Source organism: Struthio camelus, chromosome 31, assembly GCF_040807025.1.
Source record: "Struthio camelus isolate bStrCam1 chromosome 31, bStrCam1.hap1, whole genome shotgun sequence".
Lineage (NCBI taxonomy): Eukaryota > Metazoa > Chordata > Aves > Struthioniformes > Struthionidae > Struthio > Struthio camelus.
This window is the reverse complement of record NC_090972.1, coordinates 3,478,878-3,502,722: the sequence shown is the minus strand read 5'-3', so window position 1 is coordinate 3,502,722 and position 23,845 is coordinate 3,478,878. Positions and strand designations below refer to the sequence as shown.

The 23,845-nt window shown below is 67.6% G+C and overlaps 1 protein-coding gene across 9 annotated transcripts; it reads right to left on the bottom strand.

Moving 5' to 3' along the window:
• Positions 1-4,297: 4,297 nt before the first annotated feature.
• LOC138063058 (CD209 antigen-like protein C) lies at positions 4,298-23,155 on the bottom strand. Of its 9 annotated transcripts, none has more exons than XM_068922795.1 (10): positions 21,727-21,855; positions 19,565-19,636; positions 18,668-18,841; positions 17,272-17,400; positions 15,336-15,434; positions 14,575-14,631; positions 14,370-14,453; positions 7,927-8,078; positions 7,596-7,705; positions 4,298-4,830 (listed from the first exon to the last, which is right to left on the bottom strand). In XM_068922795.1, the coding sequence occupies exons 2-10, from the start codon at positions 19,575-19,577 to the stop codon at positions 4,698-4,700; spliced, it is 951 nt and encodes a 316-aa protein (XP_068778896.1). In that variant the 5' UTR covers positions 19,578-19,636; positions 21,727-21,855; the 3' UTR covers positions 4,298-4,697. The 9 variants fall into 9 exon arrangements, with proteins under 9 accessions (XP_068778896.1, XP_068778898.1, XP_068778900.1 ...); XM_068922797.1 differs by lacking the exon at positions 17,272-17,400 and adding an exon at positions 17,158-17,271; XM_068922799.1 differs by having other exon boundaries at positions 18,668-18,790.
• Between the last annotated feature and the right edge of the window lie 690 nt (positions 23,156-23,845).

Here is a 23,845-nt window from a genome sequence, read left to right as displayed (position 1 = left end):
CCCTCCATCCCCCACCCTCCCATATCCCCCCCCTCCCCTCCAACACCCCCCTCCCTCCATATCCCCCTCCCCACCATACCCCCTCCCTCCATATCCCTCCCTCCATATCCCCTCCCTCATATCCCCCCTCCCCTCCATATCCCCCCTCCCTCCATATCCCCCTCCCTCCATATCCCCCTCCCTCCATATCCCCCCTCCCATATCCCCCTCCCTCCATATCCCCCTCCCTCCATATCCCCCCTCCCTCCATATCCCCCTCCCTCCATATCCCCCTCCCTCCATATCCCCTCCCTCCATATCCCCCCTCCCTCCATATCCCCCCCATATCCCCCTCCCTCCATATCCCCCTCCCTCCATATCCCCTCCCTCCATATCCCCCTCCCTCCATATCCCCCCTCCCTCCATCCCCACCCTCATATCCCCCTCCCTCCATATCCCCCCTCCCTCCATATCCCCCTCCCTCCATATCCCCCTCCCTCCATATCCCCCCTCCCTCCATATCCCCCCTCCCTCCATATCCCCCTCCCTCCATATCCCCCTCCCTCCATATCCCCCTCCCTCCATATCCCCTCCATATCCCCCTCCCTCCATATCCCCCTCCCTCCATATCCCCCTCCCTCCATATCCCCCTCCCCTCCATATCCCCCCTCCCCTCCATATCCCCCCTCCCTCCATATCCCCCTCCCTCCATATCCCCCTCCCCTCCATTTCCCCCCCGGGGGCTGGTACCTGCCCACCCCTGGCCCATGGCCGCTGGCCGCGGTGCAGCGAGCGCCGTCGGTGCTCAGCCGGGTGCTCGGCAGCCGCCACCCGTGCCACGAGCGCTGCTGGGCTCAGCCAGGCCTGGCCCTCCCCTCCCCCCCCCCCCAGTCCCTTTCCCCCCCTCCTCCGTCCCCCTGGAAATCCCCGCGTGGATGTGGCCCCCCCCAGCACCCATGGGTGCCCCCTGTGGTCCCAGGCATCCGGGGAGAGGGGTGGGGGGGGGAGCCGAGGGGACAGGTGACAGTGCGGGCCGGGGGCCATGGGCAGGGGGACGTGTCTGTCCCCCCCCCCCATGTGGCCAGGGCGGCGGAGGGGACGTGTCCCCTCCCTGGTGTCCCCGAGGGGGAAGTGAAAGAGGAAGGAGGCCACGTGCGGCCTGGGTGGAGATCCTGGCCTGGGGACGGGGGGGGGGGGACACGTGGGACACGGAGCGGGGGGACACGTGGGTCACCGGCTGGGGCGGATCTGGGGCCGGGGCCGTGCCACCAGGAGAGCTGGAGGGGAAGGATGGGGACAGGGGTGACCCCTCGGGGACATGGGGACAGGACGTGCCGAGGGTCACCAGCCTGGGGATGTCCCCCCTCCACCCAACCGCCGTAGCCCCCGTGTCCCCCCTCCTCGTGTCCCCCATCTCTGTGACACCCACAATCCTCATGTCCTGGGGGGTCTTTATTGGAGGTGGCCACAGGGACAGCAGGGACAGCGGTGGGGACGGCGTGGGCGGCAGGGCGGGGACAGTGGTGGGGCTGGTGGCTGGGGGCAGCGGGAGGCTGTGGGCGCAGGGACAGGGGATGGTGGCGGGCTGCTAGGGGACGTTGGTGGGGACATTCGTGAGGACATTGGGGGTGTTGGAGGGGATACTAGTGAGGACATCGGTGGGGGTGTTGGGGACATTGTCTGGGACATTGTCTGGGACTGTGGTGGGGATCCTGGTGAGGACGCTGTTGGGGATGTTGGTGAGGACATCGTGGGGCCATCAGGGACACGGAGGACATTGGTAGGACCAGGCCATCCCCAGCGCTGCCACCAGCCCCAGCCGGATGGAGGCTCTGGAGCCATCGGGACCATCAGGGATGGAGACACCAGGACCACCAGGGGCGTGAGGGACGTCGGTAGGACCAGGCCATCTCCAGCGCTGCCACCAGCCCCAGCCAGATGGAGGCTCTGGAGCCATCGGGACCATCAGGGATGGAGACATCAGGACCATCAGGGACACAAAGGATGTCGGTAGGACCAGACCATCTCCAGCACTGCCACCAGCCCCAGCCGGCTGGAGGCTCTGGAGCCATTGGCACCATCAGGGATGGGGACAGCGGGACCATCAGGGACACAAAGGATGTCGGTAGGACCAGACCATCCCCCAGCGCTGCCACCAGCCCCAGCCGGATGGAGGCTCTGGAGCCATCGGGACCATCAGGGATGGGGACATCAGGACCATCAGGGACACAAAGGATGTCGGTAGGACCAGACCATCTCCAGCACTGCCACCAGCCCCAGCCAGATGGAGGCTCTGGAGCCATTGGCACCATCAGGGATGGAGACACCAGGACCATCAGGGGCGTGAGGGACGTCAGTAGGACCAGGCCATCCCCAGCGCTGCCACCAGCCCCAGCCGGATGGAGGCTCTGGAGCCATCGGGACCATCAGGGATGGAGACATCAGGACCATCAGGGACACAAAGGATGTCGGTAGGACCAGACCATCTCCAGCACTGCCACCAGCCCCAGCCGGCTGGAGGCTCTGGAGCCATCGGGACCATCAGGGATGGGGACAGCGGGACCCCCAGGGGCGTGAGGGACATTGGTAGGACCAGGCCATCTCCAGGGTTGCCACCAGCCCCAGCCAGAAGGAGGTTCTGCAGCCATCAGGGTCATGGAGAACATTGGTTGAACCAGGCCATCTCCAGGGATGCCACCAGTCCCAGTCAGCTGGAGGGCCCTGGGGCCATAGGGACCATCAGGGATGGGGACATCGGGGTCATCAGGGACATGGGGGTCGTGTTGCACCAAGTCATCTCCAGCGCTGCCACCAGCCCCAGCCGGATGGAGGCTCTGGAGCCATCGGGACCATCAGGGACACGAAGGACATTGGCAGGACCAGGCCATCCCCAGCGCTGCCACCAGCCCCAGCCGGATGGAGGCTCTGGAGCCATCGGGCCCATCAGGGATGGAGACACCAGGACCCCCAGGGGCGTGAGGGACGTCAGTAGGACCAGACCATCCCCAGCGCTGCCACCAACCCCAGCCGGATGGAGGCTCTGGAGCCATCGGGACCATCAGGGATGGAGACATCAGGACCATCAGGGACACAAAGGATGTCGGTAGGACCAGACCATCTCCAGCACTGCCACCAGCCCCAGCCAGATGGAGGCTCTGGAGCCATTGGCACCATCAGGGATGGAGACACCAGGACCATCAGGGGCGTGAGGGACGTTGGTAGGACCAGGCCATCCCCAGCGCTGCCACCAGCCCCAGCCGGATGGAGGCTCTGGAGCCATCGGGACCATCAGGGACACAAAGGATGTCGGTAGGACCAGACCATCTCCAGCACTGCCACCAGCCCCAGCCGGCTGGAGGCTCTGGAGCCATCGGGACCATCAGGGATGGGGACAGCGGGACCCCCAGGGGCGTGAGGGACATTGGTAGGACCAGGCCATCTCCAGGGTTGCCACCAGCCCCAGCCAGAAGGAGGTTCTGCAGCCATCAGGGTCATGGAGAACATTGGTTGAACCAGGCCATCTCCAGGGATGCCACCAGTCCCAGTCAGCTGGAGGCCCTGGGGCCACAGGGACCATCAGGGATGGGGACATCGGGGTCATCAGGGACATGGGGGTCGTGTTGCACCAAGTCATCTCCAGCGCTGCCACCAGCCCCAGCCGGATGGAGGCTCTGGAGCCATCGGGACCATCAGGGACACAAAGGACGTCGGTAGGACCAGGCCATCTCCAGCACTGCCACCAGCCCCAGCCGGATGGAGGCTCTGGAGCCATTGGCACCATCAGGGATGGAGACACCAGGACCATCAGGGGCGTGAGGGACGTCAGTAGGACCAGGCCATCCCCAGCGCTGCCACCAGCCCCAGCCGGATGGAGGCTCTGGAGCCATCGGGACCATCAGGGATGGAGACATCAGGACCATCAGGGACACAAAGGATGTCAGTAGGACCAGACCATCTCCAGCACTGCCACCAGCCCCAGCCGGCTGGAGGCTCTGGAGCCATCGGGACCATCAGGGATGGGGACAGCGGGACCCCCAGGGGCGTGAGGGACATTGGTAGGACCAGGCCATCTCCAGGGTTGCCACCAGCCCCAGCCAGAAGGAGGTTCTGCAGCCATCAGGGTCATGGAGAACATTGGTTGAACCAGGCCATCTCCAGGGATGCCACCAGTCCCAGTCAGCTGGAGGCCCTGGGGCCATAGGGACCATCAGGGATGGGGACATCGGGGTCATCAGGGACATGGGGGGTCGTGTTGCACCAAGTCATCTCCAGCGCTGCCACCAGCCCCAGCCGGATGGAGGCTCTGGAGCCATCGGCACCATCAGGGACACAAAGGACATTGGCAGGACCAGGCCATCTCCAGCACTGCCACCAGCCCCAGCCGGATGGAGGCTCTGGAGCCATCGGGACCATCAGGGATGGGGCCACCAGGGGCGTGAGGGACGTCAGTAGGACCAGGCCATCCCCAGAGCTGCCACCAGCCCCAGCCGGATGGAGGCTCTGGAGCCATTGGGCCCATCAGGGATGGGGACAGCGGGACCCCCAGGGGCGTGAGGGACGTTGGTAGGACCAGGCCATCTCCAGCACTGCCACCAACCCCAGCCAGATGGAGGCTCTGGAGCCATCGGGCCCCACCAGGGATGGGGCCACGGGGTCCCCCAGGGCCGTGGGCAGGAGCAGGCCGTCCCGGGGCTGGTGCGCGGGGGCCGCCGGCCTCCCTAGGGCCCGGTGGGCCGCTCGCACACCCAGTAGTCGGGGCGCTCGCAGGCCAGGTCGTTCCAGCGGCCGTCGGGCAGCAGGGTGGCGCAGTTCTCCCCCCGCCCGCCGTTGGGCTCCCCCGAGCTCCAGAAGCTGCCGGGGGGGGGGGTCAAGGGTCAAGGGTCAATGGGTGGGGGTCAGGGGGGCGTGAAGGGGCCCCGGAGGTCCCTGGGGTCAAGGGGGTCACCGGGGCCCTGGGGGTGGGGGGGAGTGACAGGGGGCTGGGGACCCGGGGCTCAGGGGGTCCCGGGGCCCAGGGGTCACAGGGGTCGGGGGTCCCAGGGGTCGGGGGGCCCAGAGGTCCCACGGGTCAGGGGTCACGGGGCCCAGGGGTCACAGGGGTCGGGGGTCCCAGGGGTCAGGGGGGCCCAGAGGTCCCAGGGGTCAGGGGTCACGGGGCCCAGGGGTCACAGGGGTCGGGGGTCCCAGGGGTCAGGGGGGCCCAGAGGTCCCACGGGTCAGGGGTCACGGGGCCCAGGGGTCACAGGGGTCGGGGGTCCCAGGGGTCAGGGGGGCCCAGAGGTCCCACGGGTCAGGGGTCACGGGGCCCAGGGGTCACAGGGGTCGGGGGTCCCAGGGGTCAGGGGGGCCCAGAGGTCCCACGGGTCAGGGGTCACGGGGCCCAGGGGTCACAGGGGTCGGGGGTCCCAGGGGTCAGGGGGGCCCAGAGGTCCCACGGGTCAGGGGTCACCGGGTTCGGGTCCTGGGGTCAGGGGGTCACTGAGGCCCTGGGGGCAGGAGGGGGGAAGGGGGTCGCGGGGGCCCACAGGTCGCAGGGGTCGGCGGTCCTGGGGTCAGGGGTCGCAGGGGTCATGGGGGGTGCAAAGGTCACAGGGGTCCCGGAAGCCTTTTGGGGGGGACTTTGGGGGGGTCCTGGGGAGGGTCGGGGTAACCGGGGAGGTTTTGGGGGTCTTGGGGGGGGCTGGGGGGGGATCTGCGGGGGGGGGTTGAGGGGAGTCTGGGGGGTTTGAGGGGGGCCCAGAGGGATTGGGGGGGGTCTGCAGGATTTGGGGGGGTCCAGGGGTGGTTGGGGTGTCTTGGGGGTGCCCGGGGGGGTCCTAAAGGGATGTAGGGTGGCCCCAGAGGGATTTGGGGGGGGTCCTGGGGGGTTGAGGGTGCCCGGGGGGTTCCAGAGGGAATTGGGGGGGTCCTGGGGGGGTTGAGGGTGCCCAGGGGGGTCCCAGAGGGAATTGGGGGGGTCCTGAGGGGGTTGAGGGTGCCCGGGGGGTCCCAGAGGGATTCGGGGGGGTCCTGGGGGGGTTAAGGGTGCCCAAGGGGGTCCCAGAGGGATTCGGGGGGGTCCTGAGGGGGTTGAGGGTGCCCAAGGGGGTCCCAGAGGGATTCGGGGGGGGGTCCTGGGGGGGTTGAGGGTGCCCAGGGGGGTCCCAGAGGGATTCGGGGGGGTCCTGGGGGGGTTAAGGGTGCCCAAGGGGGTCCCAGAGGGATTCGGGGGGGTCCTGAGGGGGTTGAGGGTGCCCAGGGGGGTCCCAGAGGGATTCGGGGGGGGTCCTGAGGGGGTTGAGGGTGCCCAGGGGGGTCCCAGAGGGATTCAGGGGGGGTCCTGAGGGGGTTGAGGGTGCCCAGGGGGGTCCCAGAGGGATTCAGGGGGTCCTGGAGGACTTGGGGGGTCCCAAAGGGATTTGGGGGGGTCCCAGGGGGGTTGGGGTGTCTTGGTGGGGTTTAAGGCTGGCCCAGAGGGTCCCAGATGGAATTGGGGGGGGTCTTGGGGGGTTGAAGGTGCCCGGGGGAGGTCCCAAAGGGATTGGGGGGGTCCTACAGGGATTTGGGGGGGGGGGATGGGGGGTGTCAGGGGGGTTGAGGTGTCTTGGAGTGCCCAAGAGGGTCCCAGAGGGATTTAGGGGGGTCCTGGGAGATTTGGGGGGGTTCAAAGTGCCTGGTGGGGGTACCAAAGGGATATGGGGGAGGGTCCTAGAGGGATTTGGGGGGTCTTGGGGGGGATCTCAGGTGGCTTGGGGTGTCTTAGAGGTGCCCAAGGGGGTCCCAGAGGGATTCGGGGGGGTCCTGGGGGGGTTGAGGGTGCCCAGGGGGGTCCCAGAGGGATTCGGGGGGGTCCTGAGGGGGTTGAGGGTGCCCAGGGGGGGTCCCAGAGGGATTTGGGGGGGGATCCTGGGGGGTTGAGGGTGCCCAGGGGGGTCCCAGAGGGATTCGTGGGGGTCCTGAGGGGGTTGAGGGTGCCCAGGGGGGTCCCAGAGGGATTTGGGGGGGGATCCTGGGGGGTTGAGGGTGCCCAGGGGGGTCCCAGAGGGATTCGGGGGGGTCCTGAGGGGGTTGAGGGTGCCCAGGGGGGTCCCAGAGGGATTTGGGGGGGGATCCTGGGGGGTTGAGGGTGCCCAGGGGGGTCCCAGAGGGAATCGGGGGGGTCCTGGGGGGGTTGAGGGTGCCCAGGGGGGTCCCAGAGGGATTCGGGGGGGGGTCCTGAGGGGGTTGAGGGTGCCCAGGGGGGTCCCAGAGGGATTCGGGGGGGGCCTGGGGGGGTTGAGGGTGCCCAGGAGGGTCCCAGAGGGATTTGGCGGGGGTCCTGGGGGGGTTGAGGGTGCCCAGGGGGGTCCCAGAGGGATTCGGGGGGGGTCCTGAGGGGGTTGAGGGTGCCCAGGGGGGTCCCAGAGGGATTCGGGGGGGGGTCCTGGGGGGGTTGAAGGTGCCCAGGAGGGTCCCAGATGGATTTGGGAGGGGGTCCTGGGGGATTGGGAGGGGTCCTGGAAGATTTGGGGGGGTCCCAGGAGGGGTTTGAGGGTGCCAGGGGGGTCCCAGAGGGATTTTGGGGGGGGGGGTCTGGCAAATCCCAGCTTGGGGTGGGGGCGATGGGCTGGGGGTGGGTTTTGGGGGGGGGGGGCTACCTGAGCCCCAGGGGGGTCCCATCCTGCCAGCGCCAGCTGCCCTCCTTCTCGCGGTCGCTCAGGCCCAGCCAGTAGCCGCGGGGCTGCGGCGCCGTCCGCACCACGAAGTCCTGGGAAGGGTCGGGGGGGGGGGGGGCCCGGACGCCTGGGTCCCTCACGGCCAGGACGCCTGGGTCCCCCTCACCCCAAAATCCCACCCCACCCAACTTCTCCCTGCGCCTCTACTCCAGGAATTACGGCAACCGTAAATCCCTGAGCGCAGCCCCCTCCTTAAAAAGGGAAGGGAGAGCCTGGGGTGCAACGAGTTGGCGGGGCTCAGCCCGGCCGGTACCTGCTCGGCGGCCGAGTTGACGATGAGGAGGTGGGCGCTGTGCGCGGCGCAGAAGCCTTCGGCCTCGCGCCACCGCCGCCCCACCGCCGAGAAGTAGTAGCAGCTGCCCCCGAAGGTGGCCCAGCCCCGCGGGCACGGCCGCAACAGCTCCGCTGCGGGACACAGGGCCCAGGAGTCCGGGCGCGGCTCTGCCACGACCCGCAGGGGCCCAGGAGTCCGGGCAGGGTCAGCTCATGTCACGGGGGCCCAGGAGTCCGGGCAGGGTTAGTGCAAGTTGTGGGGCCCAGGAGTCCGGGCAGGGTTAGTGCAAGTTGTGGGGGCCCAGGAGTCCAGGCAGCGTCAGCTCATGTCACGGGGGCCCAGGAGTCCGGGCAGGGTTAGTGCAAGTAGTGGGGGCCCAGGAGTCCGGGCAGGGTTAGTGCAAGTTGTGGGGGCCCAGGAGTCCGGGCAGGGTCAGCTCATGTCACGGGGGCCCAGGAGTCCGGGCAGGGTTAGTGCAAGTTGTGGGGGCCCAGGAGTCCGGGCAGGGTTAGCTCATGTCACGGGGGCCCAGGAGTCTGGGCAGGGTTAGTGCATGTAGTGGGGGCCCAGGAGTCCGGGCAGGGTCAGCTCATGTCACGGGGGCCCAGGAGTCCGGGCAGGGTCAGCTCATGTCACGGGGGCCCAGGAGTCCGGGCAGGGTTAGTGCAAGTTGTGGGGGCCCAGGAGTCCGGGCAGCGTCAGCTCATGTCACGGGGGCCCAGGAGTCTGGGCAGGGTTAGTGCAAGTTGTGGGGGCCCAGGAGTCCGGGCAGGGTCAGCTCATGTCACGGGGGCCCAGGAGTCCGGGCAGGGTCAGCTCATGTCACGGGGGCCCAGGAGTCCGGGCAGGGTTAGTGCAAGTTGTGGGGGCCCAGGAGTCCGGGCAGCGTCAGCTCATGTCACGGGGGCCCAGGAGTCCGGGCAGGGTTAGTGCAAGTTGTGGGGGCCCAGGAGTCCGGGCAGCGTCAGCTCATGTCACGGGGGCCCAGGAGTCTGGGCAGGGTTAGTGCAAGTTGTGGGGGCCCAGGAGTCCGGGCAGCGTCAGCTCATGTCACGGGGGCCCAGGAGTCCGGGCAGGGTCAGCTCATGTCACGGGGGCCCAGGAGTCCGGGCAGCGTCAGCTCATGTCACGGGGGCCCAGGAGTCTGGGCAGGGTCAGCTCATGTCACGGGGGCCCAGGAGTCCGGGCAGGGTTAGTGCAAGTTGTGGGGGCCCAGGAGTCCGGGCAGCGTCAGCTCATGTCACGGGGGCCCAGGAGTCCGGGCAGCGTCAGCTCATGTCACGGGGGCCCAGGAGTCCGGGCAGGGTCAGCTCATGTCACGGGGGCCCAGGAGTCCGGGCAGGGTTAGTTCATGTCACGGGGGCCCAGGAGTCCGGGCAGGGTTAGTGCAAGTAGTGGGGGCCCAGGAGTCCGGGCAGGGTTAGTGCAAGTTGTGGGGGCCCAGGAGTCCGGGCAGGGTTAGCTCATGTCACGGGGGCCCAGGAGTCTGGGCAGGGTTAGTGCATGTAGTGGGGGCCCAGGAGTCCGGGCAGCGTCAGCTCATGTCACGGGGGCCCAGGAGTCCGGGCAGGGTTAGTGCAAGTTGTGGGGGCCCAGGAGTCCGGGCAGCGTCAGCTCATGTCACGGGGGCCCAGGAGTCCGGGCAGGGTTAGTGCAAGTTGTGGGGGCCCAGGAGTCCGGGCAGGGTTAGCTCATGTCACGGGGGCCCAGGAGTCTGGGCAGCGTCAGCTCATGTCACGGGGGCCCAGGAGTCTGGGCAGGGTTAGTGCATGTAGTGGGGGCCCAGGAGTCCGGGCAGGGTCAGCTCATGTCACGGGGGCCCAGGAGTCCGGGCAGGGTCAGCTCATGTCACGGGGGCCCAGGAGTCCGGGCAGGGTTAGTGCAAGTTGTGGGGGCCCAGGAGTCCGGGCAGGGTCAGCTCATGTCACGGGGGCCCAGGAGTCCGGGCAGGGTCAGCTCATGTCACGGGGGCCCAGGAGTCCGGGCAGCGTCAGCTCATGTCACGGGGGCCCAGGAGTCTGGGCAGGGTCAGCTCATGTCACGGGGGCCCAGGAGTCCGGGCAGGGTTAGTGCAAGTTGTGGGGGCCCAGGAGTCCGGGCAGCGTCAGCTCATGTCACGGGGGCCCAGGAGTCTGGGCAGGGTTAGTGCAAGTTGTGGGGGCCCAGGAGTCCGGGCAGCGTCAGCTCATGTCACGGGGGCCCAGGAGTCCGGGCAGGGTCAGCTCATGTCACGGGGGCCCAGGAGTCCGGGCAGCGTCAGCTCATGTCACGGGGGCCCAGGAGTCTGGGCAGGGTCAGCTCATGTCACGGGGGCCCAGGAGTCCGGGCAGGGTTAGTGCAAGTTGTGGGGGCCCAGGAGTCCGGGCAGCGTCAGCTCATGTCACGGGGGCCCAGGAGTCCGGGCAGCGTCAGCTCATGTCACGGGGGCCCAGGAGTCCGGGCAGGGTCAGCTCATGTCACGGGGGCCCAGGAGTCCGGGCAGGGTTAGTTCATGTCACGGGGGCCCAGGAGTCCGGGCAGGGTTAGTGCAAGTAGTGGGGGCCCAGGAGTCCGGGCAGGGTTAGTGCAAGTTGTGGGGGCCCAGGAGTCCGGGCAGGGTTAGCTCATGTCACGGGGGCCCAGGAGTCTGGGCAGGGTTAGTGCATGTAGTGGGGGCCCAGGAGTCCGGGCAGCGTCAGCTCATGTCACGGGGGCCCAGGAGTCCGGGCAGGGTTAGTGCAAGTTGTGGGGGCCCAGGAGTCCGGGCAGCGTCAGCTCATGTCACGGGGGCCCAGGAGTCCGGGCAGGGTTAGTGCAAGTTGTGGGGGCCCAGGAGTCCGGGCAGGGTTAGCTCATGTCACGGGGGCCCAGGAGTCCGGGCAGCGTCAGCTCATGTCACGGGGGCCCAGGAGTCTGGGCAGGGTCAGCTCATGTCACGGGGGCCCAGGAGTCCGGGCAGGGTTAGTGCAAGTTGTGGGGGCCCAGGAGTCCGGGCAGCGTCAGCTCATGTCACGGGGGCCCAGGAGTCCGGGCAGGGTTAGTGCAAGTTGTGGGGGCCCAGGAGTCCGGGCAGCGTCAGCTCATGTCACGGGGGCCCAGGAGTCCGGCCAGGGTTAGTTCATGTCACGGGGGCCCAGGAGTCCGGGCAGGGTTAGTGCAAGTAGTGGGGGCCCAGGAGTCCGGGCAGGGTTAGTGCAAGTTGTGGGGGCCCAGGAGTCCGGGCAGGGTTAGCTCATGTCACGGGGGCCCAGGAGTCCGGGCAGGGTTAGTGCAAGTTGTGGGGGCCCAGGAGTCCGGGCAGGGTTAGCTCATGTCACGGGGGCCCAGGAGTCTGGGCAGGGTTAGTGCATGTAGTGGGGGCCCAGGAGTCCGGGCAGCGTCAGCTCATGTCATGGGGGCCCAGGAGTCCGGGCAGGGTTAGTGCAAGTTGTGGGGGCCCAGGACTCCGGGCAGCGTCAGCTCATGTCACGGGGGCCCAGGAGTCCGGGCAGGGTTAGTGCAAGTTGTGGGGGCCCAGGAGTCCGGGCAGGGTTAGCTCATGTCACGGGGGCCCAGGAGTCTGGGCAGGGTTAGTGCATGTAGTGGGGGCCCAGGAGTCCGGGCAGCGTCAGCTCATGTCACGGGGGCCCAGGAGTCCGGGCAGGGTTAGTGCAAGTTGTGGGGGCCCAGGAGTCCGGGCAGCGTCAGCTCATGTCACGGGGGCCCAGGAGTCCGGGCAGGGTTAGTGCAAGTTGTGGGGGCCCAGGAGTCCGGGCAGGGTCAGCTCATGTCACGGGGGCCCAGGAGTCCGGGCAGGGTTAGTGCAAGTTGTGGGGGCCCAGGAGTCCGGGCAGCGTCAGCTCATGTCACGGGGGCCCAGGAGTCCGGGCAGGGTTAGTGCAAGTTGTGGGGGCCCAGGAGTCCGGGCAGCGTCAGCTCATGTCACGGGGGCCCAGGAGTCCGGGCAGGGTTAGTGCAAGTTGTGGGGGCCCAGGAGTCCGGGCAGCGTCAGCTCATGTCACGGGGGCCCAGGAGTCCGGGCAGCGTCAGCTCATGTCACGGGGGCCCAGGAGTCCGGGCAGGGTTAGTGCAAGTTGTGGGGGCCCAGGAGTCCGGGCAGGGTCAGCTCATGTCACGGGGGTCCAGGAGTCCGGGCAGGGTTAGTGCAAGTTGTGGGGGCCCAGGAGTCCGGGCAGGGTTAGTGCAAGTTGTGGGGGCCCAGGAGTCCGGGCAGGGTCAGCTCATGTCACGGGGGCCCAGGAGTCCGGGCAGGGTTAGCTCATGTCACGGGGGCCCAGAAGTCCGGGCAGGGTCAGCTCATGTCACAGGGGCCCAGGAGTCCGGGCAGGGTCAGCTCATGTCACGGGGGCCCAGGAGTCTGGGCAGGGTCAGCTCATGTCACGGGGGCCCAGGAGTCCGGGCAGGGTTAGTGCAAGTTGTGGGGGCCCAGGAGTCCGGGCAGCGTCAGCTCATGTCACGGGGGCCCAGGAGTCTGGGCAGGGTTAGTGCAAGTTGTGGGGGCCCAGGAGTCCGGGCAGGGTTAGCTCATGTCACGGGGGCCCAGGAGTCCGGGCAGGGTCAGCTCATGTCACGGGGGCCCAGGAGTCCGGGCAGCGTCAGCTCATGTCACGGGGGCCCAGGAGTCTGGGCAGGGTCAGCTCATGTCACGGGGGCCCAGGAGTCCGGGCAGGGTTAGTGCAAGTTGTGGGGGCCCAGGAGTCCGGGCAGCGTCAGCTCATGTCACGGGGGCCCAGGAGTCCGGGCAGGGTTAGTGCAAGTTGTGGGGGCCCAGGAGTCCGGGCAGGGTCAGCTCATGTCACGGGGGCCCAGGAGTCCGGGCAGGGTTAGTTCATGTCACGGGGGCCCAGGAGTCCGGGCAGGGTTAGTGCAAGTAGTGGGGGCCCAGGAGTCCGGGCAGGGTTAGTGCAAGTTGTGGGGGCCCAGGAGTCCGGGCAGGGTTAGCTCATGTCACGGGGGCCCAGGAGTCTGGGCAGGGTTAGTGCATGTAGTGGGGGCCCAGGAGTCCGGGCAGCGTCAGCTCATGTCACGGGGGCCCAGGAGTCCGGGCAGGGTTAGTGCAAGTTGTGGGGGCCCAGGAGTCCGGGCAGCGTCAGCTCATGTCACGGGGGCCCAGGAGTCCGGGCAGGGTTAGTGCAAGTTGTGGGGGCCCAGGAGTCCGGGCAGGGTTAGCTCATGTCACGGGGGCCCAGGAGTCCGGGCAGGGTTAGTGCAAGTTGTGGGGGCCCAGGAGTCCAGGCAGGGTTAGCTCATGTCACGGGGGCCCAGGAGTCCGGGCAGCGTCAGCTCATGTCACGGGGGCCCAGGAGTCCGGGCAGGGTCAGCTCATGTCACGGGGGCCCAGGAGTCTGGGCAGGGTCAGCTCATGTCACGGGGGCCCAGGAGTCCGGGCAGGGTTAGTGCAAGTAGTGGGGGCCCAGGAGTCCGGGCAGCGTCAGCTCATGTCACGGGGGCCCAGGAGTCCGGGCAGGGTTAGTGCAAGTTGTGGGGCCCAGGAGTCCGGGCAGGGTTAGTGCAAGTTGTGGGGGCCCAGGAGTCCGGGCAGGGTTAGCTCATGTCACGGGGGCCCAGGAGTCCGGGCAGGGTTAGTGCAAGTTGTGGGGGCCCAGGAGTCCGGGCAGCGTCAGCTCATGTCACGGGGGCCCAGGAGTCCGGGCAGGGTCAGCTCATGTCACGGGGGCCCAGGAGTCCGGGCAGGGTTAGTGCAAGTAGTGGGGGCCCAGGAGTCCGGGCAGGGTTAGCTCATGTCACGGGGGCCCAGGAGTCCGGGCAGGGTTAGTGCAAGTTGTGGGGGCCCAGGAGTCCGGGCAGGGTTAGTGCAAGTTGTGGGGGCCCAGGAGTCCGGGCAGGGTTAGTGCAAGTTGTGGGGGCCCAGGAGTCCGGGCAGGGTCAGCTCATGTCACGGGGGCCCAGGAGTCCGGGCAGGGTTAGTGCAAGTTGTGGGGGCCCAGGAGTCCGGGCAGGGTTAGTGCAAGTTGTGGGGGCCCAGGAGTCCGGGCAGGGTTAGTGCAAGTTGTGGGGGCCCAGGAGTCCGGGCAGGGTCAGCTCATGTCACGGGGGCCCAGGAGTCCGGGCAGGGTTAGTGCAAGTTGTGGGGGCCCAGGAGTCCGGGCAGGGTTAGTGCAAGTTGTGGGGGCCCAGGAGTCCGGGCAGGGTTAGCTCATGTCACGGGGGCCCAGGAGTCCGGGCAGCGTCAGCTCATGTCATGGGGGCCCAGGAGTCCGGGGAAGGGACCCAGGTGTCCGGGGAAGGGGCCCAGGCATTTGGGGAAGGGGCCCAGGCGTCCGGGTGAAGGGGCCCAGGCATCCGGGGGAAGGACCCAGGTGTCCAGGGAAGGGGCCCAGGCATCCGGGGGAAGGACCCAGGTGTCCGGCGAAGGGGCCCAGGTGTCCAGGGAAGGGACCCAGGCGTCCGGGCGAAGGGGCCCAGGCGTTCGGGCGACTCACCCAGGGACTTGCGCAGGGAGGCCAAATCCTGCTGCAGCTGCTGCTGCTGGGTCCGCGCCGCCGCCGCGGCCTCATCCTGGCTCCCTGCGGGGGCGGGGGGGGGCTGAGCACCCCCAAAGCGGGCGCACAGCACCCCAGGGAGGGAGGGGAGCCCGCCCCGCCGTGTCCCCCCCCCCCGGGGGGCGCTCAGCACCCACGGACTCACCCAGCGCCTCTCGCAGGGCCCCGACCTCGGCGCGCAGCCGCTGCTGCAGCCAGCACCCTGGGCAGCCGGCGGCTCAGCACCGCGCTCAGCACCCTGGGCACCGCCCCCCCAGGCCCCCCGGAGACCCCCCCCCGGAGACCCCCCCAACTCCCCCTGCAGACCCCCCCAGGCCCCCCCGGAGACCCCCCCCGCAGACCCCCCCAACCCCCCCCCAGGCCCCCCCGGAGACCCCCCCGGGAGACCCCCCCAACCCCCCCCGTAGACCCCCCCAGGCGCCCCTGGAGACCCCCCCAACCCCCCCCCACAGACCCCCCCAGGCCCCCCCGGAGACCCCCCCGGGAGACCCCCCCAACCCCCCCCGTAGACCCCCCCAGGCCCCCCCGGAGACCCCCCCAGAGACCCCCCAGGTCCCGCCCCGCAGACCCCCCCAGGCCCCCCGGAGACCCCCCCTGGAGACCCCCCCGGAGACCCCCTCAACCCCCCCCAGGCCCCCCCGGAGACCCCCCCCAACCCCCCCCACAGACCCCCCAGGTCCCCCCCCCGGAGACCCCCCCAGGCCCCCTAACACACCCCAGACCCCCCAGGTCCCCCCCCAGACCCCCCTGGAGACCCCCCCAGCTTCCCCGGAGACCCCCCCCAGCTCCCCCAGCCCCCACCAGCCCCCCACCACCCCCCCTAGCCCCCCCAGCCCCCCGCAACCCCCTGCCCCCCACTCACAGCCCCCCACCCCCCCCTTAGCCCCCCCGCAGCCCCCCACTCACAGCCCCCCAGCCCCAGCAGCAGCAGGAGGAGGAGGCCGAGGCCGAAGGGCAGCAGCAGCGCCGGGGGCCCCCGGGCGCAGCGGGGGGGCGGGGGGGCCCCTGCCGGGCAGATGCAACCCCCGCCCAGGTGGGTAAATACCCCCCTGTGGGGTAAATACCCCCCTGTACGGCAAATAACCCCCCCACGGGGCAAATATCCCCCCAAATAGGGTAAATACCCCCCCAGAAGGCAAATAACCCCCCCACGGGGCAAATATCCCCCCAAATAGGGTAAATACCCCCCCAGAGGACAAATAATCCCTCCACGGGGCAAATATCCCCCCAAATAGGGTAAATACCCCCCCAGAGGACAAATAACCCCCCCACGGGGCAAATATCCCCCTGAATAGGGTAAATACCCCCCCAGAAGGCAAATAACCTCCCCACGGGGCAAATATCCCCCCAAATAGGGTAAATACCCCCCCAGAAGGCAAATAACCTCCCCACGGGGCAAATATCCCCCCAAATAGGGTAAATACCCCCCCAGAGGACAAATAACCCCCCCACGGGGAAAATATCCCCCCAAATAGCGTAAATACCCCCCCAGAGGACAAATAACCCCCCCACGGGGCAAATATCCCCCTGAATAGGGTAAATACCCCCCCAGAGGACAAATAACCCCCCCACGGGGCAAATATCCCCCCAAATAGGGTAAATACCCCCCCAGAGGGCAAATAACCCCCCCACGGGGCAAATATCCCCCCAAATAGGGTAAATACCCCCCCAGAAGGCAAATAACCCCCCCACGGGACAAATATCCCCCCAAATAGGGTAAATACCCCCCCAGAAGGCAAATAACCCCCCCACGGGGTAAATGCCCCCCCAAATAGGGTAAATACCCCCCCAGAGGACAAATAACCCCCCCACGGGGAAAATATCCCCCCAAATAGCGTAAATACCCCCCCAGAGGACAAATAACCCCCCCCACGGGGCAAATATCCCCCTGAATAGGGTAAATACCCCCCCAGAGGACAAATAAAACCCCCCTATGCGGTAAATACCCCCCCCATGGGGCCAATAACTCCCCCACGGGGCAAATATCCCCCCAAATAGGGTAAATACCCCCCCAGAAGGCAAATAACCCCCCATGGGGCAAATATCCCCCCAAATAGGGTAAATACCCCCCCAGAGGACAAATAACCCCCCCACGGGACAAATGCCTCCCCAAATAGGGTAAATACCCCCCCAGAGGACAAATAACCCCCCCACGGGGCAAATATCCCCCTGAATAGGGTAAATACCCCCCCAGAGGACAAATAACCCCCCCACGGGGCAAATATCCCCCCAAATAGGGTAAATACCCCCCCAGAGGACAAATAACCCCCCCACGGGGCAAATATCCCCCCAAATAGGGTAAATACCCCCCCAGAGGACAAATAACCCCCCCATGGGGCAAATATCCCCCCAAATAGGGTAAATACCCCCCCAGAGGACAAATAATCCCTCCACGGGGCAAATATCCCCCCAAATAGGGTAAATACCCCCCCAGAGGACAAATAACCCCCCCATGGGGCAAATGCCCCCCCAAATAGGGTAAATACCCCCCAGAGGACAAATAACCCCCCCATGGGGCAAATGCCCCCCCAAATAGGGTAAATACCCCCCAGAGGACAAATAACCCCCCCCACGGGGCAAATATCCCCCCAAATAGGGTAAATACCCCCCCAGAGGACAAATAACCCCCCCATGGGGCAAATATCCCCCCAAATAAGGTAAATACCCCCCATAGGGCAAATAAGTCCCCCCCATGGGGTAAATACCCACCTACGGAGTAAATACCCACCATGGGGCAAATAACTCCCCCCCCATAGGGTAAATACCCCCCGGGGCGATCCCCGCCGGGGGGGGGGGCGAGGAGGCCGGCACATGCGTGTGCTTGGCGTGTGCGGGGCGGTACCTGCAGGGGGGTCGCGGAGGGGGGCGGGGGGCGGCGGTGAGGCCTTGGGGGGCACCAGGGGGGCCGGGGGGGGCAGCGGCGGCACCACGTTCTCGTAGTCGTCGCCGGCGGCGGCTTTGCACGGGCGGCCTGGGGGACCGGGGGGGGCGGGGCCTGGCCTGAGCCCCACCCCTTTCCCTGGGCCCCACCTCCTTCCCTTAACTCCGCCCCTTCCCCATAACTCCACCCCTTCCCCTTAACTCTGCCCCATCTCCTTAACTCTGCCCCTTCCCCTTAACTCCGCCCCATCCCCTTAACTCCGCCCCTTCCCCTTAACTCCTCCCCTTCCCCTTAACTCCTCCCCTTCCCCTTAACTCCGCCCCTTCCCCTTAACTCCTCCCCTTCCCCTTAACTCTGCCCCTTCCCCTTAACTCCGCCCCTTCCCCTTAACTCTGCCCCTTCCCCTTAACTCCGCCCCATCCCCTTAACTCCGCCCCTTCCCCTTAACTCCGCCCCTTCCCCTTAACTCTGCCCCATCCCCTTAACTCTGCCCCTTCCCCTTAACTCTGCCCCATCCCCCTTAGCTCCGCCCCTTCCCCTTAACTCCACCCCATCCCCTTAACTCCGCCCCTTCCCCTTAACTCTGCCCCTTCCCCTTAACTCCGCCCCTTCCCCTTAACTCTGCCCCTTCCCCTTAACTCCGCCCCATCCCCTTAACTCCGCCCCTTCCCCTTAACTCCGCCCCATCCCCTTAATTCCGCCCCTTCCCCTTAACTCCGCCCCATCCCCTTAACTCCGCCCCTTCCCCTTAACTCCGCCCATCCCCTTAACTCTGCCCCTTCCCCTTAACTCCGCCCCATCCCCTTAACTCCGCCCCTTCCCCTTAACTCCTCCCCTTCCCCTTAACTCTGCCCCTTCCCCTTAACTCTGCCCCTTCCCCTTAACTCTGCCCCTTCCCCCTTAGCTCCGCCCCTTCCCCTTAACTCTGCCCCATCCCCTTAACTCCGCCCCTTCCCCTTAACTCCGCCCCTTCCCCTTAACTCCGCCCCATCTCCTTAACTCCGCCCCTTCCCCTTAACTCCGCCCCTGCACTTAACTCCTCCCCATCCCCTTAACTCTGCCCCTTCCCCTTAACTCCACCACTTCCCCTTAACTCTGCCCCATCCCCTTAACTCTGCCCCCCTTAACTCTTTCCCTTCCCCCTTAGCTCCGCCCCTTCCCCTTAACTCTGCCCCTTCCCCTTAACTCTACCCCATCCCCTTAACTCTGCCCCTTCCCTTAACTCTGCCCCTCCCCTTAACTCCGCCCCTCTCCCTTAACTCCGCCCTGCCCCCCGTCAGCCGAGGGCGAGGGGGCGGATGCACGCGTGCCCTGTGCGCGTGTGCAGGCGTGTGCAGGCGTGTTGTGAGCACGCTACCTGCCGGGGCGCTCGGGGGGGCCAGGGTGGCGCCGGCCCGGCCCGGCCGTAGCTTGCGGGGGAGCCGGGGGGTCGTCGGCGGCGGCTCCACGTTCTCGTAGTCGTCGTCGTCGCACGGGCAGGCTGGGGGGCGGGGCCTGCCCTTAACCCCGCCCCTTCGGGCAAATCTGACACCTCCTTTAACCTTAACTCTGCCCCTTCCCCTTAACTCTGCCCCTTCCCTTAACTCCGCCCTGTCACTTTAACTCCGCCTGTCTGTAACTCTGCCTTTCCCCTTAACTCCACCCCATGCCTTTAACTCCACCCCTTCCCCTTAACTCCACCCCATCCCCTTAACTCTGCCCCTTCCCCTTAACTCCGCCCCTTCCCCTTAACTCTGCCCCATCTCCTTAACTCTGCCCCTTCCCCTTAACTCCGCCCCTTCCCCTTAACTCTGCCCCATCTCCTTAACTCTGCCCCTTCCCCTTAACTCCGCCCCTTCCCCTTAACTCTGCCCCTTCCCCTTAACTCTGCCCCTTCCCCTTAACTCCGCCCCATCCCCTTAACTCTGCCCCATCTCCTTAACTCCGCCCCATCCCCTTAACTCCGCCCCTTCCCCTTAACTCTGCCCCTTCCCCTTAACTCCGCCCCATCCCCTTAACTCCGCCTTCCCCTTAACTCTGCCCCTTCCCCTTAACTCTGCCCCTTCCCCTTAACTCCGCCCCTTCCCCTTAACTCTGCCCCATCTCCTTAACTCTGCCCCATCCGCTTAACTCTGCCCCATCCGCTTAACTCCGCCCCTTCCCCTTAACTCCGCCCCTTCCCCTTAACTCCGCCCCATCCCCTTAACTCCGCCCCTTCCCCTTAACTCCGCCCCCTGCCCCCGTGTCCCTGGTTGTCCCCTGCACCCCCCCGTACCTGGTGACCGCATGGCGCCGGGGCCGTGCCGGGGCGACGCGGGTGCCGGGGGTCAGCGCCCGCCGGCGCCCCCTTCCCCAGGGAGTGGCGGTGAGGGGGACGCCCCGTCCTCACCCCGGGGTCCCCAACCCACGTCCCTGTCCCTGTCCCCAGTCCCATCCCCACGCCGAGGTCCCCGTCCCCACCCCGGGGTCCCCGTCCCATGTCCCCGTCCTCACCCCGGGGTTCCTGTCCCTTGTCCCCGTCCCCACCCCGGGGTCCCTGTCCCCACCCCAGGGTCCCCATCCCATGTCCCCGTCCTCACCCCGGGGTTCCTGTCCCTTGTCCCCGTCCCCACCCCGGGGTCCTCATCCCATGTCCCCGTCCCCACCCCGGGGTCCCTGTCCCCACCCCAGGGTCCCCGTCCCATGTCCCCGTCCTCACCCCGGGGTCCTTGTCCCCATCCCGGGCTCCCCGTTCCTGTCCCCACCCCGGGGTCCCCGTCCCATGTCCCCGTCCTCACCCCGGGGTCCTTGTCCCCATCCCGGGCTCCCCGTTCCTGTCCCCACCCCGGGGTCCCCGTCCCATGTCCCCGTCCCCACCCCGGGGTCCTTGTCCCCATCCCGGGCTCCCCGTTCCTGTCCCCACCCCGGGGTCCCCGTCCCATGTCCCCGTCCCCACCCCGGGGTCCTTGTCCCCATCCCGGGCTCCCCGTTCCTGTCCCCACCCCGGGGTCCCCATCCCATGTCCCCGTCCCCACCCCGGGGTCCTTGTCCCCATCCCGGGCTCCCCGTTCCTGTCCCCACCCCGGGGTCCCCGTCCCATGTCCCCGTCCTCACCCCGGGCTCCTTGTCCCCATCCCGGGCTCCCCGTTCCTGTCCCCACCCCTGGGGTCCCCGTCCCATGTCCCCCTCCTCACCCCGGGCTCCTTGTCCCCATCCCGGGCTCCTCGTTCCTGTCCCCACCCCTGGGGTCCCCGTCCCATGTCCCCGTCCTCACCCCGGGGTCCTTGTCCCCATCCCGGGCTCTCCGTTCCTGTCCCCACCCCGGGGTCCCCGTCCCATGTCCCCGTCCTCACCCCGGGGTCCTTGTCCCCATCCCGGGCTCCCCGTTCCTGTCCCCACCCCGGGGTCCCCGTCCCATGTCCCCGTCCTCACCCCGGGCTCCTTGTCCCCATCCCGGGCTCCCCGTTCCTGTCCCCACCCCGGGGTCCCCGTCCCATGTCCCCCTCCTCACCCCGGGGTCCTTGTCCCCATCCCGGGCTCCCCGTTCCTGTCCCCACCCCTGGGGTCCCCGTCCCATGTCCCCGTCCTCACCCCGGGCTCCTTGTCCCCATCCTGGGCTCCCCGTTCCTGTCCCCACCCCCGGGGTCCCCGTCCCATGTCCCCGTCCTCACCCCGGGCTCCTTGTCCCCATCCTGCGCTCCCCGTTCCTGTCCCCACCCCGGGGTCCCCGTCCCATGTCCCCGTCCTCACCCCGGGCTCCTTGTCCCCATCCTGCGCTCCCCGTTCCTGTCCCCACCCCGGGGTCCCCGTCCCATGTCCCCGTCCTCACCCCGGGCTCCTTGTCCCCATCCCGGGCTCCCCGTTCCTGTCCCCACCCCTGGGGTCCCCGTCCCATGTCCCCGTCCTCACCCCGGGCTCCTTGTCCCCATCCCGGGCTCCCCGTTCCTGTCCCCACCCCTGGGGTCCCCGTCCCATGTCCCCGTCCTCACCCCGGGGTCCTTGTCCCCATCCCGGGCTCCCCGTTCCTGTCCCCACCCCGGGGTCCCCGTCCCATGTCCCCGTCCTCACCCCGGGGTCCTTGTCCCCATCCCGGGCTCTCCGTTCCTGTCCCCACCCCGGGGTCCCCGTCCCATGTCCCCGTCCTCACCCCGGGGTCCTTGTCCCCATCCCGGGCTCTCCGTTCCTGTCCCCACCCCTGGGGTCCCCATCGCATGTCCCCGTCCTCACCCCGGGGTCCTTGTCCCCATCCCGGGCTCCCCGTTCCTGTCCCCACCCCGGGGTCCCCGTCCCATGTCCCCGTCCTCACCCCGGGCTCCTTGTCCCCATCCCGGGCTCCCCGTTCCTGTCCCCACCCCGGGGTCCCCGTCCCATGTCCCCGTCCTCACCCCGGGGTCCTTGTCCCCATCCTGGGCTCCCCGTCCCTTGTCCCTATCCCCATCCTGGGGTCCCCGTCCCCACCTCGGGGACAGGCCGGCCAGCTCCCTCCGAGACCCCGCTCCACGGCTGCCACGCAGCTGCCTGCCCCAGCGCCGTCACGGGCCACCGCAGCCCCGTCACGGGCCACCGCGGCCCCGTCACCGCGGTCCCCACCCTCAGACACCCCGTCCCCAGGGTCCCCGGGAGGAACCGAAACTGTCCCCGGCATGGGGTGGGAGCGGCACAGCTGTCCCCAACGTCCCCAGGGGTCCGAAACGGTTCACAACAGCCCGGGGGCCCGGTCATCCCGGTGTCCCCGAGGTTTCCTGTCGGCCCCCCGATGTCCCCAGAGGTCCCTGGGGGTTGCCAGAAGTCTCCCAGAGCCCTGATGGTTAGTGATGGTCCTCGTCATCCCTGGCCGTCCTCCACGTCCCCAAAGGTCCCCACCATCCCGAACGGTCCCCAAGGTTCCTGCTGGTCCTCAGATATCCTCAATGTCCCCACTGCGGTCCTTAAGTGTCCCCAAATGTTCCTGTCTCCATCCTGGGGTCCCCATCCCTGTCCCCACCCTGGGGTCCTTGTCCCTGTCCCCATCCAAGGTCACTATCCCTGTCGCCATGCCAAGGGACAGGCGTGGGGACCCCAAAGGTCCTCGATGGTCCCCGACATCCCTGACAGTCTCCAATGTCACTGACGGTCCCCAAAAGTCCCCAAAGGTCCCTGATGGCCCCTGACAGCCCTGAGGGTCCCCGACGGTCCCCAACATCCTCAATGGTCACCAAATGGCCCCAAAGGTCCCTGACATCCCTGAGGGGGGATCCCCCAATATCCTCAATGTCATCGATGATCCTCAAAAGTCCCCAAAGGTCCCTGATGGCACCTGACATCCCTGAGGGTCCCCAAAGGTCCCCAACATCCTCAAAGGTCCCCACATGTCCCCAAAGGTCCCTGATGGCCCCCGGCAGCCCTGAGGGCTTCAGTAGTCCCCAAATGTCCCTGATGGCACCTCACAGCCCTGAGGGTCCCCAAAGGTCCCCAACATCCTCAAAGGTCCCCACATGTCCCCAAAGGTCCCTGATGGCCCCTGACAGTCGCCAACATCCTCAATGGTCACCAAATGTCCCTAGTGGTCCCTGAGGGTCCCCCAATGTCCTCAATGTCACCGATGGTGCCCAAAACTCCCCGACGGCCCCTTACAGCCCTCAGGACCCTCAATGTCCCCAATGGTCCCCAAACGTCCATGGTAATCCCTGACACCCCGAGGGTCACCAGAGGTCCCCAAGTCCCCGAGAACGTCCTCGGGGTCCCCATCCCGGTGGGAGACGTCACTGCTGCCCAGGGACACGTGGGAGGGGCCGTGCGTGTCCCTCCCTCCCCCCGGGGCACCCATGGGTGACGCCCCGCCCCGGCAGGAAGAGGGGGGACACGCTCCGACGCAGCAGCACCCAGTCCCACGCCAGAGCCGGGGGAGGCACCCGGGGGGGCCTGCGCCCCCCCCAACATCCCCTCTGCGTCCCCAAATGTCCCCCTTCCCATGTCCCCAAATCCCCTGTGTCCCCAAATCCCCTCCTGTGCCCCCAAATACCCCCGTGTCCCCCAAACCCTGTGTGCCCCCAAATATCCCCATGTCCCCAAATACACCTGCACCCCCCAAACATCCCCCTGTGCCCCCTAAACCCCCTCTGCGCCCCCAAATATCCCCCTGTACCCCCCAAAATATTCCCCTTCTCCCCCAAATATCCCCTTGTACCCCCCAAAACCCCCTCTGTGCCCCCAAATAACCCTCTGTGTCGCAAAATACCCCGTGATCCCCCAAACTCCCTCGGTGCCCCCCAAATACCCCCCAGCCCCTCCAAATACCCTCCTCTGGGCCCCCCCAAATACCCCCTTGTGCCCCCAAATACCCCGTGCCCCCAAATAACCCCCTGCACCCTCCAAATATCCCCCTGTGCACCCCAAATATCCACCCTGTGCCCCCCAATACCCCCTAGGCACCCCCAAACCCCCTCTGTGCCCCCAAATATGCCCTGTGTCCCCCTAAATACCCCACTCTGTGCCCCCAAATATCCCCCTGTGCCCCTCAAATACCCTCTAGGCCCTCCAAATACCCTCCTCTGTGCCCCAAATATCCCCCTGTGCCCCCCAAATACCCTCTAGGCCC